The sequence below is a fragment of the Festucalex cinctus genome, chromosome 19, assembly GCF_051991245.1.
Source record: "Festucalex cinctus isolate MCC-2025b chromosome 19, RoL_Fcin_1.0, whole genome shotgun sequence".
In the NCBI taxonomy this organism is placed as follows: domain Eukaryota; kingdom Metazoa; phylum Chordata; class Actinopteri; order Syngnathiformes; family Syngnathidae; genus Festucalex; species Festucalex cinctus.
Genome location: NC_135429.1, coordinates 8,642,466 through 8,656,316, shown reverse-complemented (window position 1 = coordinate 8,656,316; position 13,851 = coordinate 8,642,466). Strand labels below are relative to the sequence as shown.

The window sequence follows — 13,851 nt, the reverse complement described above, 5'->3', positions numbered from 1 at the left end:
CCATATTTGTGAAGCTGTATGACAAAAATTTTAAAAATCTGGACAAAATATGTGCTGGCAACCAAATAGCTAAAATGTGTGGAATTTAACGGCCATTCAAATGCATTGGGAAAAAAATCAGAGATTTTGTAATTTTTTTGTAAACCTCCAAAATATCAAAATTAAAATAAAACATATATATATATATATATATATATATATATATATATATATATAATTAAATTAATTTAATAAAACACCCCTAATTAACATCCAATATGTGTATTCCACAAATAAATACATAAATAAATACATAAATAAATGAAGATCAGCTGACAAAAAAACCCCATTTTGTTCGTTAAAAAAAAAGAAGGTTTTTTAAAGGCAAAAAATCCACCAGTTTTTATCCATCTCAGGGGGCGGCCATTTTGCAATTTGCTGTTGACTGAAAATGACATCACAGTTGCGCAGGGCTCAGTTAACGACCAATCGCAGTTCAGTTGGCGAACGTCACATGACCAAACTCAGAAAACCGGTGAGCTGTGTTTTATTTTCTGTCAGCTTCATGCTCCTTGTGAGTGCTTTCATTTTGTATTTGTGTGATTGGCTGCAAGTTATTGCATGAGTGTGGCTCTTCTCTGTGACATTTTTGCAGTTGATTTGTAGTTCATAAGATATGGACAATTATTATGGGGGTTTTCTTGACCTGGTTCAAAATTGAGCCAATACACAGTAAGTGTGCATGGAAAATATCAACAGTATGCAAGGGCATCTCCATCAATGGATCCCCGATGACATCATTCATTACCCTGCATTCATTCCTCCTCCCCCCACATGAGCGAATGTCGTTGACCGGCTTAGAACGCTCCGGAGCAGATGTTCAAGTCTTTGCATGTGTGCGTCAGTTTCCGACGAGGCCTCAGCAACAACTACCGACGAGTAAGCAAGCACTTGGACCGGAGAGTCGGATTAGAGCTTTGCGACTCAGGATGGAGAGATGAACGATTAAGAGGCAGGACGGAGGATTGGGAGTGGGCTCTGGGATTAGCGTGACCGAGGATGGCGAGGAAAGAAACGCGATGAGATAGCGGGAGTGACAGCATACGGCGAGCTTTTCATAAGTCAAAAAAAAAAGAATACAAAAAGTGAGCGGTGTGAAGACGTCAGCGGGTGTCGTTAGTGGAGAGTTGTGGCCGAGGGCCGTCTGTCACAACTGTCACTTTGTGTGCGATTTGGCACTTGGAGGCTTTTTGTCACAGTCAAACACCTCCTTGAGCCACTTTTCATTTTGTTCACCAGTAAACCCTCGGCCAATGTCTTGAATTAGGAAAAAAAAATACATTTTATTTTTCAAAAAAAATAATTTCCATGAATGTGCATAGAAACCCGGTGGGGTTCAATGCGTCCAGCAAGGTTAAGAACCTCTGACTCAGACTGTAAAAACATTGATTTGATTTTCCGCATGCCAATCAAGCACCACTGAAAGCAAAGCAATTACCAGCAAATGTGAGGAACAAAACTCAGCCACTTTTCATGTTCATGTTATACAATTAAAGGCCATGTATTGAACGGTGTATTGTTGCAGCCTTAACTAAATGTATAATGCATAATGCTTCTTGATGTAGCTCCAATTGATCTGCTATTTACATTTATCATTCATGATTATGTTACTCATGATGAAGTAGCGGTTATAGCTATTTACTTTTTGACGCAAGGCAATTAGGTGGAACGCTAGCTTTGAGTGTTTAGCATTTTAAAACTGGAAACTTTTCACAGAGATGCAGGAAGAATTTGTTACAATTAAGGCAAGCAGACGTTTGGTACTCTTCCAAACCCTTTAGAGTGCACTGTGCAGTATAAATGTTACTTAGAAATAGTATGATATTGGTCTAGGGCCCCAAGGATAATTATTACGGCCGGTAAATCATACAGTGCATCGGCACAATTAAGATCCGGGGAGGCACGAGGCCAATAAATCATAATTGTTGCCTGGTGCGCTCCCCCTAGGTGCTTTGATAAATGCCTACAAGCATCAATGTCAAGTCTCGACGCCAACGCCTCGCACAGTGAGTGACTTAATATGCACACTCCGACATTTTATTAGCCCGCTGAAGAGGCGTCCAAGGTGTGTGGGTTTAAGACCTGCACCAATCGGCACCGTTAATACGCTTAAGGGCGTTAATGCACGACTGTCATTACATATAAATATAAATGGAAGTGCAGATGTTGTATGCATACGTGTGTAGCACTATTTTTTTTTAATTATGTGAGGACCTTTGTTTAATTTGAGTGTGATTTTTTTTTCAATTTGATAAATACTGTATGTGTTCATTTTTCTTACATTTTTGACGTTTCTTGTTTATTACAGTTTTCTCTCCTCCAAATTACCATATATCTGCAAATATTAGCCAAGGGGTGTTGAATTACGCAACTGCAAATGGGCTGAGTGACCGAGTCATCTATTGATAGGGAGGCCTATATCTGTCTCTGCAATAATATTGATGAATGTTTTTGGATTAAGGGCTATATAAATAAAATTGACTTGACCTGTTTCATTTAACTGCATTTCACTCAACTGAATTTTTGGTAAAAATTGTTAACAATATTACCCCCCACCCATCTTAGAAACTCGGGGCACTAACTAGCGAACCACCAGGCTTCCTGTTCTGGTCATAATTATTTTTCGTGTTGTTCTGATTGGTTGTGACTGTGAAGACACATTCCTTGTGTGTTTTCACATACTTAGCCAACGAATCTGATTCTGAAGGTAATGTGGAGTTTAATTAAACCAAAATAAAAGCAAAAACGATCAGTGTCATGTTAAGTCTAATGGATTGGTGGGTCCACATAATTTAAGAGCAGCTGTGATACTGCACTAGGAGCTTGGCGCATCTTTTTACTTGAATTCACTTGAGAGGCTGTTTAAATGCCTTAATTGGTGAGTGCTGCTGTTTTGGCTAGCAACAAGGTTTAATTAATGAGCTTTTTCTTCTCAGATTCCCAAAAAATATGCAAGTTAGATACATAAATTGTCTACAAGTGTGATTATGAATGTTTCTCTATGGCTGATGGCAAAGAGTCCAGGGTGTACCCTGGGACATGCTCCAGCTCACCTGTGACCTTTATTGGGACAGAAAATAATTGGGGCACGTTAATTAGCGGGACAGCCGCTATTTGAGGAAATGCGCCACTTGAGACACACCTGTGGATGAATGACGATTACATAATGATGTGCGACATTAACAGCCATGCGCGTGGATTTTTTTTTTTTGAGGGGGGGGTTGTTACGAGTTTTGTTACATCCGTGGAAATGTGTGCTTTGTGGGTCAGGAAGATTAGCAACGCACGCACATCACAACACACAGCTGACTTGACACACAAACACAGCTGGCCACCGTCAATGTGATCAGTAGTTTGTGACGTCAACAAGCCTCGGGATTATTTATTTAATGTTTTGCAAATGTGATGCCGCCGTTTACTGTGTTTTATAACATTCTGTGTCGAGCGGATTAGGTTTAGTTTGCCTACGTGGAATTTGGTGTTAGTGCAAAAAAGTCATTGTCAAAGTCACGTCGTTTGCGCACCTCGGACAATTTATTACGTAAGAGTGAATATAGAAATCCCTGCAAGAATATTGCCTATAGATTCCACATAATGGCATCAAAGCACTTTTATACTGGGATTTGACCTGTCTAATAGAAAATTCCACATAGACCTTGGGCCCTTAAGCACTACTTTCTTTTAGATCTGGCTTTGGCGCCATCTTGTGGTATAGCTGAGGATAGATTCCCTTTCAATAATTATGTGAATCGTGATTTTTTAAGTAAATTGCAAATCGTCATGGAAATACTATATTGTCTTTCAATTTTTTTTATATTATTAATTAATAATACACACTCATAAAGACCTTTAAAACGACAAGTGTTGGCTTGGCTCACTATTTGGTCATGTTACATCTGTGATCACATTATTCCCATTTCCTTCAACCATTTTTGCTTCAACAACTTTATATCTAAATGGAGTCTTACTGTCGTAAATATTATAGAAGATTAACTCTTTGAATGTTCACTTTATCTAGCAGAGGGAAGAAAACAGTCGGCGGCTCATTATTTGATGAGCACGAGCTCACATATCAGTCGATGAAGCATCGCCAAAGTGCTGACTAATTAATAACTCATAACTCATAAAATGAACTGTTGCTGACCCACTGTACGTTCCTGTGTGTGATTGACAGGTGTGGAAAAAAGCGACCCAAGCGGTGCAGTAGTCACTGTTGTCAAGTCAAAAAAAAAAAAAAAAAAAAAAAAAAAAGGCCCCACACCTGCTTGCCCGAGCCATCGCCATGGGCAAACAGAATAGCAAGCTGCGGCCGGAGATGCTGCAGGACCTGAGGGAGAACACGGAGTTCTCTGACCACGAGCTGCAGGAGTGGTACAAGGTAAGTGCTCACTCACAGATTGGACGTGAAAATAAATAAATGATGTCGCTTGCGTAATAGGATGAGGATGATTTGGTTAAATCCAAGCAGGGGACTCAATGCAGGATATCGCTAGAGTGGAAAATCAGTCGGGTGCAGTGTGGAACAATCCTAATTTGAATTAGCATAAAAGAACTTTGTCAACACGTTCCATGCATTATTCAATGAAAAATGAAGGAAAATGACCAAAACTGTAAAGACATAAAATCGGAATTTGAATGGCTCCTTTCTGACACTTTTAGTTGGGTTGAAAGGTTTGCAGAAAATCCATTTTGCAGTTTTTCTAATCCTACCGATGAACTGCTTTCAAAACCTGCATGCGAGTCTCCTTGGCGGAGGTAATACGTGCCCTGACAGCGGGCCCAGCGCCATCCACTACCAACGTGGTAATCCACTGGCCAGACTGGATTAAGAAGTGATGTCACGCTGACCTGACCGCACGACTCCTATATGTGCATATGTGATGGTTATATATGGCTTAGGCGCAGATTACAGCTGCATACGTTAGAGAATGTGCTCACAGCTGGGCGCCAAACCCGCCACCTTGCTGACCTTTGACCTCAGCTTCGCTGACATCAGGTCACCTCCCATAGCTTGCCCATGAGTAACTAGCGGGTTTTTTTTACATAGACTGTGATGTTGTCTTCCAAGTACTGGGTAACACCTCTTGATTGATTAATTAGTCAATCAGGAGTTGGGTTGACTAAATCTTAATTCTTATTCGACATTTTGGACTGTTCGATACTTTCAACATGGTGGGAAAAGCTTGAAGAAGGTCCTTTCTGTTATATAAAGGCAAGCTTGGATAAGTCGCCCAACATCAGTGACCTAAGAAATGTTATTCGAGGATGATTGGACACAAAATTCCCATGCACACACTTCCGGTATTTTGCAAAAAAAAAAAAAAAGTATATATATATAAAGTAGTATATTTTAAAAGTCTCTTACCAATCTATAAATCACTGAATAGTTTTAAGGAAATACTGATTTAATATAAACACAGTAGTGATATGAGGTCAATTAGTAGAGTCCATGTTTCAAAGCAAACATGGTGAATCAGTATTTAGCTGTTATGTTGCACAAAATTGGAATAGAAGCGATGTCAGCCTCAAGTAGATTTTTTTTTTTTTTTTTTAAAGTCAATTCGATACTATTTTACACTAAACTTGCTCTCGCAAGATGAATTCTCACGGTATTTGTGAGTTGACAAACTCCGGAGAATACATCTTGTACTGCTCCCGCTGATAACTGCCGTTCCCGAACCACTGGTGGTTGGGACCAATCACACAGCGACATTGTGTTTGGGGGCGGGATATGCAACTGTGACCAAACCAGGAAGCCAGCGCCGACGCCGGAGATAAAAAACAAACCTAACATGGACGAATGGACGCTACAATTAATTACTCACCGTTTTCTTGTTGAATGTTGAACAGCGAGGGGCGCTTTGTGCATTTCTCGCTGGTAAAATATTCGTGCTTTTCAACCGCTTCGACATGACCGGAGATGACATTTTCACCCGTGGCCGTGATTGGTTAAAACAAACGCGTAGAATGTCGCATCGTCCAATCAGCTCAAATTATTGGACAGAATGTCCCGCCTTTTCCCGACGAAATTACTGTGGAGAGGTACCAGATGGATCCATATTGCTATTGCCAGGTAAATTTTACGCACAAAGAAATAATTGCGGAGAACATTTGAACTATTTTGCTAACCAAAACAGCAGCGCATAACAAGTATTTATATTGTACTGCAATTACACCCAGTCTACATTTCTTCATGAGTTAAACACCAGACTTGATATAAGATGTAATATTACTTGATATTATTCCATAAAATTAAGGCCTCACCTACCTACAGTTTTCATGTCAAAATTGACTGATGCCTGGCCATTATTTACAAAAATATGGTCTCTGCAGTGGAAGAGTCAGTCAAAGGTTAGCTTTTATTTAGCCATCATGTTGTAAACTGTTGTAAAGACTGATGCAGCTAGATCAGAGATGCTTCTTGTTGTTTATGTCGTGTTGTTTTTCCTCCCTCCAAAAGGGTTTCCTAAAGGACTGCCCCAGCGGAACTTTGAACGTGGAGGAGTTCAAGAAGATCTACGCCAACTTCTTCCCGTACGGCGACGCGTCCAAGTTCGCCGAGCACGTCTTCCGAACGTTCGACACCAACGGTGACGGCACAATAGACTTCCGGGAGTTCATCATCGCCCTGAGCGTGACGTCGCGGGGCAAGCTGGAGCAGAAGCTCAAGTGGGCCTTCAGCATGTACGACCTGGACGGCAACGGCTACATCAGCCGCGAGGAGATGCTGGAGATTGTACAGGTCAGACACTTTTACATACATGTACTAATATACATACATGCTACGCTTAATTTTATGGATTAGGGCTGCAGTGATCAATTTTTATTATGTATTTACTGTAATTGCTGGACTATAAGCGAACCTGATTATAAGCCACACCCAGTATTGAAACATGACATATTTACAAAGAAAGACGGTACACAGAAAGAGTTTTCAAAGGTTTAATAATGTACATTAGCTTTTCTTTCCAAACAGTACCTGTGAAGCAATATGGTAGTAACTAACAGGGCTGGTTAAAAATAACATACTGGTAAAAGTCACTGAGACTGAGACTTCTTGTATTTTCCATGATGAGGGTCTGTTCATGCTCATTTTATTCATGTTGGTTGTGAAAACTGATATGAAATAGTCCCTCTTGTTTTTCGTTCGGATTCTTCTTCTTTATTCTCCGTAAACAATCGCATTTTTGAGGACCTAAACATTCACGAAAACTCACCAAACTTTGCACACCATTCGGGCCCGGCGAAAAATGTGATATTATGGATTTGTCATAAAAACGTGACTCTATACCGCCCCCTAGCATAGGAAAATAAAAACGACATCCCTTTGTAGCAGCTCGCAGCTCTAGTTCTTCTTCATCTTCTAAACGATCTTTAAACGATCGCGTTTTTGGGGACCTAAACATAAAACTTGCCTCGAAATATATATTTCACCTGTCTCACTCTTACCTTTTCTGCTCGAGCGCCCCTGGCGGCCATCAGAAAAAAATACATATATTAGCATTATTATTGTATAAGCTGCAGGGTTGAAAGCGTGTGAAAAAAAGTCACGCTTTGTGGTCCAGCAATTACGGTAAGTGACCAATTATAGACTTAACTTTAATTAGACAAATTTCTAGTTTTATCATTATTCCATTTAATCTGCTAAAATGCAGTTACAAGTTTAATGAACTGAAGAATAGTATTGTATGTAGAGGCAGGTGCCAAATGTTAATATAATGCACCAGTGTGTGTGTGCATTGTGGTGGATTAGAAAGTTAAATTTAACCAGACTTTATCCCCGAGTGTGCACAATAGCGGGATTATCTCCCAACTGGTGGAGTTTGCACACCGTGACATGAGACAATAGGTCTGTCGTGTGCTACTCCTGATGTGTCAGTCGACAATATGGAGTTTTTTGTTTTTGTTTTTTTTTAACGAACATAACAGCTTGTAATTCATTTGGATGCGAACGTGGCTTGTCATGTTATACTGACCCCAAATCACAGGTTTATGGAAAAGCTACATTAGTAAGCATTGGTGACAATACTGTACTATAACATTCCTTTATCATCACTGGGAGCTGATGCTGTATCGCAGACTGCACATACTGTATCGACATAACCATTCACACCTATGGACAACACAGAAGCTTCAATTAAGCTGAGAAACATGTTTTAGCATGCGGGTCAAACTACAATAAATTAGAGTCGTTTTAAGTGGCATATATGGCAAAAGTAATCCATTGTATCCACTTCGAGGGTCTAATTGCACAAACGTCCTTCCCCTCTCGAGGTGTCCCACTGATCTACTGTCTGTTTTAATACGCCACACTCCCACAGGAGCCATCTTAATGGCTCTGTAAGCTAATTGTAGATGTGCGCCACAGGCTACCTCGCAGAGGTTAATTTAATGCCACCAGAGGGAGCGCAGCGGTCATACGAGTGGGCCCAAAGATGTATCAGATCAATAAGCTCCACCCTGACGACACCCGTTATCAGCGTCTAGCACATGGACACTCTCATGCCTGCTTAGATTGTTTTGTTTTGTTTCTATCATTTGCCACTCAAACCCTCATCTTTCCCTCTCCCGTGTGCCCCCCTCAGGCCATCTACAAGATGGTGTCCTCTGTAATGAAGATGCCAGAGGACGAGTCCACACCCGAGAAGAGGACGGATAAGATCTTCAGACAGATGGATCTCAATAATGATGGTGAGGTATTTACCGTGTTTCACGAGTAGATTTTCTCTCCAGTCCAGATACCTACCTGCTATTTTGCGGTTCAAAGTTGGATGTTCTGTTTATTAAAAACACATTTGCTCCCCAAAACGTATAAATACGTTCTATTTTAAACGTTTTAAGTGTCCCAAACACGCATTTCTAAGTTTTTTTTTTGGTTTGTTTGTTTTATGCTAGTATAGAGCATTCAGAGGGCTTTGATGGAACCTCTCAACTGCAGTGAACGGATGAAAAGAAATGGTAGTAATTACAGAAATGGCCAGCAGGTGGCAGCAGAGTATAAGAGATCAACCAGGGTGATTTCACCACAATTCTAAACAGATTTGTGAATAATGATGAAACCTAGCTATATTTGAATGCTAATTGCTGCAAACCGGAAACAGATAGAAATATCCTTTTTTTTTCTGATGAAAGAACAGACGCTAATCTTTCTTTTGGTTTTTATAGCAATAGAACACAATATTCTGTGGGCCTTGCAAAATCAGTAAAAATCCAGTAAAACAGCCGGGAGCAAATGGGATTGCTTCAGTGAATATGGCAGTGAGTAAATGAGTTAAACAGTGCTATCGATGTCAATCTTATGTTAGCGTTAGCATGACTTCTCCCAAGAGTATCTTATCCATCTTATATCTTGCAAACTGCAACGTGAGGTTATTTCAAACCTGTCCACACTGAGAAAAATAACGTGTTGCTAGGCAGAGTTCATAACGGTCCCATAGCACAATGGTACTTAAAAACTTGGGGCACCCAAGTAACAGGAACATTAAGTGCACTCTGCATTAAATATAAAAATAGGAAAAAGAAACATTTCTAAATATAAAGCCAACTTTCTCTTTCTCCATGCACGCCTGCAGGCAAGTTGTCCCTGGAGGAGTTCATCAAAGGTGCCAAAAGTGACCCCTCCATTGTCCGGCTACTCCAGTGTGATCCCAGCTCAGCCTCCCAGTTCTGAACCCCCCACTACCACTCCGCTCTCTGTCGCTATGACAACGGTCATTGAGGATAAATGCATGACGGTTCTCTCATATCATTTTTTAATGTTCATGTATGCAAAGGGAGGAAATATAAGAAGGAACGTATCACTGTCATCTTACTGTTTATTTTTGTATATGTCGCCTAATGTCAAAGGACATGCACATGCGTATTGATGAGAGCAGCTCGTGTTCCTAACCGGCTCTCTTGCTCTGGAACATGATCAGTGTCTCGTCCAGCGCACACATGTATATCATGTATATATCTATCTATATCATGTCTAATGTGTATCATAAAATGAAGCTCATTTGCAAAGACGGTACAGTATTATGTAGCGTAGCCTCATTGTGTAACTCGCATGAGCTGGTGAGGCGATGTCAGTTTGACTTTTAATTGCATTTCATTTTAAGTACATTTTTATGCTATTTGGAAGCTATTGTCATAATTATTCCCATATTTCCTCAAATAGTGGTCAGGGCATTAATTTACTTAACTGCATGTATATTGGGGGAGACCGTTATACAAACACATTTTTTGAATAATATTAAATTTATTGTTATGAAAAGGTCAATACAACCAAACTGTAATTTATAAATGTGCTATATCGGATTAAAAATCATTTAATTCAGCAATATTTTCACATACCACAAGAGGGAGCCCCATATCAAAATGTGAAAATTAATGCATTAAATCGTCAAAAACATGTGTGGAATTGCAAAAGAATGTTCCCGTGCTGTGGTAGGTGTTGCAGATTTGGTTAGCAACAGTGTTTAAATGGGGTTCAGCCGCTACCGCTAATATCCACAGAATGCTAAAAGTCGCTAAAGAAGCCACCATCACGTCACGTTTGATTATCTAAATCCTGTGCATGGAATTTGCAAGCATCCACACATACATTCATTTGCTTACGTGCTGCTGTTTTGGTTAGCAACAGGGTTCAAACATCGACATCTCGAAGAGCTGGGGCCACTATTTGAGAAAATATTTCTTGGGTGCGCAAAGAACCAACACGGCTGTTGCTATTTTTCCATTTTGAGTTGTGTTTTGTACATAATGCTTTCATGTCATTTAATTTGTACATTTTTATTGTTGTTATGACCACATTGTTTATAGTGACAGTGAGAAATGACAAAACACAACGTTAAGGCTGGTTGAAGTGAAATACCCATCATGCATTTGATATAAAAACAAACAACAACAAAAAAAACAGTAGCACACTTTTTGTGTTTGCAAAGTATCAAGTCTGATTGTGTGTATGCATGTCGATATGTATGGAATGCGTGAGGTTAATTTTAACAGTATTATTATTATTATTATTATTAGAAGAAGATAGTTGTAACACATCAGCGCTGCATGCACCTATAAAGAAAATGCCCCCCCCAAAAATGATGTTATGCACAGTGTAATCTTTTTGCAAGTCAGCACTGTACCCCGCAGAACAACAACAACAAAAATGTCGTGTTTTGACTCACAGGTGACTCACTAAGGGCTCGTTCATCACTCCGAACGCTTTAATCACTTCCTGGATTTGTCTGCCTAAGCGGGCAGTTAGATGAAGGGAGAGGTTTTACAAGATCAGTGCAGTATTTTGTTTCAAATTCCAAAGTAGTGGCAGTGTTTACAAGCGGGATCGGCGGACATGTTTTGCTATGATTGCTATAATTGGAGTCGTTGGATTAGGAAATGTTGACTTGTGACGTGCATTACAAACGCGCTTGGCTGAACAAATAAGTCCGCATTTAAAATCTCAAGTGCTTGTTAACATACAGGGAAAAAAAATAAATAAAAATCACACCACTGCAAATTCAGTATGTGGTGGAGAAAAAAAATGCTCAGATTACTTAATCTAAAGACCAGGATTCTTCTAAATAGTATTAAGGCACCAATGGGGAAAAAAATCATCGAGGATTACAAGAATAAAGTCGTAATTTTATGAGAAAAAAAAAAAAAATCTGTTGATGAAAGTTCTATTATTAATCACAAATAGAAAAATTATCGTAACAGAGGTCAATTCAACAAAAGGGGGAAAAAATAAAATATAACAACAATAAGAAGTTCAGAAAAATTGAGATTTTTTTTAGTTCCAATTTATTTTCATTCAACTTTTTTTCATGTAAATTCACGACTTTAATTCTTACAACTTGAAGTCTCGTAATCAAATTCTGTGACGTAAATTCAGTTGTACCAAGTAAAATAAAGTTTTTAATGTATTCCTATAACAGACTATTCTCGTAACATTCCGACTTTATATTCTCATAACATTACACATTTTTATTTTCACATCACTACAACTTTATTTTTGGAACTTTATGACTCTTTTGGTTGAATCATTTTAAGATTATTTTTTAAAACATTTTATATTAATTTACGGTAGCAACTTCACAAATCCTCATTGAAAATAACATTCCGACGTTTGTCTAATATGTTAAACCCAAAGTGATTTTCTTGTAATATTAAGAATGTATTCTTAGACTATGACTTAGACTTTTAACTTTGACTTTATTTTCATCACGTTACGACTTTATTCTTGTAACCTTTTCTCTTTTTAACAATCAGGCAACTAACTTTGAAAAGCAGTCCACTTCACATTCCGATGTTTTTGTGAAATATGAAAACTATGTTCATTTTCCCTTTGACATATTCTTATAACATTAAGACGACAGCCTTGTAATGTGACTTTTTCTCAGTGTTGCTCTAATACACAATTATAAATTGCACACTAATGTCACCCCCCTGTTTTTTGTTTTGTTTTGTTTTTTTGACTGGTAGAGCGAATACAATCAAATTTGTTCAGAAAATATCTTCAGTTCTTCGCTTTAGTGTTTAGTGCGCTTTCTTTCTATAAAAAAAACCAATGTTGGCTTATGAATATTTTTGCAATTTACAAGCATGAAAACCAATTAAGAGCGAACATTCATCCATTCTTGTTTAAACATATCCATTATTTTACATATCAGCATAGTGTGGATGATTTTTATTTTTTATTTTTTTATTTTTGTACTGCTCAAGTCAAACTCGTAACCTGAATTTGTGGCATGGCCAACCAAGCAGTGACCGATGAATTGCATTGCAGTTTCCTATTCAGCTCGTTTTTTTTGTTTTTGGGGAACCCTGTAGCGTCACTGCCACTTGCTGGTAGGATATGGAACAACACTTTTTTCTATTGTCACTGCCTCACATGAAGTTGCTATCTTGTGCTGGATGAATTCTTTCTTCCTTCTCATCGAACCATTGCACTGCAAATGCACCCTTGCTAACTTTTCTGTTGCATGAAAAACAATCATGTGAGGATTTGTTCTATCGGACCTGAATTACCAATATAGATATTGTTTCAAAACTGCACGTGTGGACTCTTCTGTCATTTCTGGTTCTAAATAAAATTAGAATATAAACTATTGTGTCATTTTTTTGTTTGTTTCTTTTCAAACCAGGCTTTTTTGCCTGGAAACCACTAAAATTCAAATTAGGGGTTCCAAGAACTGGAAGTCGAGTCCATCTGTCGTGAGGAATATAATAATAAAGGGGATAGGGGGTATGAAAGTTGATGTTTGAGAAAGTTCATTTCATGGGTTAAAATATTTCAGGTTGAATTAATTGAACAAATAAATGTACAGTATTAAACAAAATGGAGTGCATTTCAACAAGATTAAAAATGTCAAAACACACTTATTTTTTATTAAGTTGGCAGTTTTAGACATGCCACGTTACAGAATGTTTAAATCATGTATAATAAATATAATTTGAGGATAGTTACAATTTTACTGGGGGATATTACGAAACTATCAAAACATTTTGACTAACAAATATTCCCCACCCAACCCCTAAAAAATATTTTATCAAAATGTATGCACAAATAAAACTAATATGAGGCACCTTCAAAAACTTTTGTAGTTATTTTGAGAACAAAAGTTGAAATATAACAATAGGTTATTGTAAGTTCAAGTTGTATAATGTGTTAAGTTAGGAAAGAAGATCACTTAAAATAAATAAATAAAGTAAGACTACACCTTGCTAAAGTTTTGACAATTTGAGACTCTGGAATCAGGAATCAAAACTGAAATTTGCATGGCTCAATAAGAAAAGATAAAGTATTTAATGATAAAATTATTCAGTGACATACCA

At 38.3% G+C, this 13,851-nt stretch overlaps 1 protein-coding gene across 1 annotated transcript; it reads left to right on the top strand.

Moving 5' to 3' along the window:
• Positions 1–4,285: 4,285 nt before the first annotated feature.
• LOC144007508 (hippocalcin-like protein 1) lies at positions 4,286–13,121 on the top strand. The gene is made up of 4 exons (XM_077507230.1): positions 4,286–4,417; positions 6,500–6,781; positions 8,625–8,730; positions 9,612–13,121. Exons 1-4 carry the CDS (start codon positions 4,322–4,324, stop codon positions 9,707–9,709), a joined length of 582 nt encoding a protein of 193 aa, XP_077363356.1. The 5' UTR covers positions 4,286–4,321; the 3' UTR covers positions 9,710–13,121.
• The last annotated feature ends 730 nt before the right edge of the window (positions 13,122–13,851 follow it).

Excerpts from the sequence above, each read along its gene's own strand:
- LOC144007508 (XM_077507230.1), top strand. The coding sequence starts at position 4,322 with ATGGGCAAACAGAATAGCAAGCTGCGGCCGGAGATGCTGCAGGACCTG. Across the intron at positions 4,418-6,499 it reads AGCTGCAGGAGTGGTACAAG|GGTTTCCTAAAGGACTGCCC; the intron begins GTAAGTGCTCAC and ends TCCCTCCAAAAG. Across the intron at positions 8,731-9,611 it reads GATGGATCTCAATAATGATG|GCAAGTTGTCCCTGGAGGAG; the intron begins GTGAGGTATTTA and ends GCACGCCTGCAG.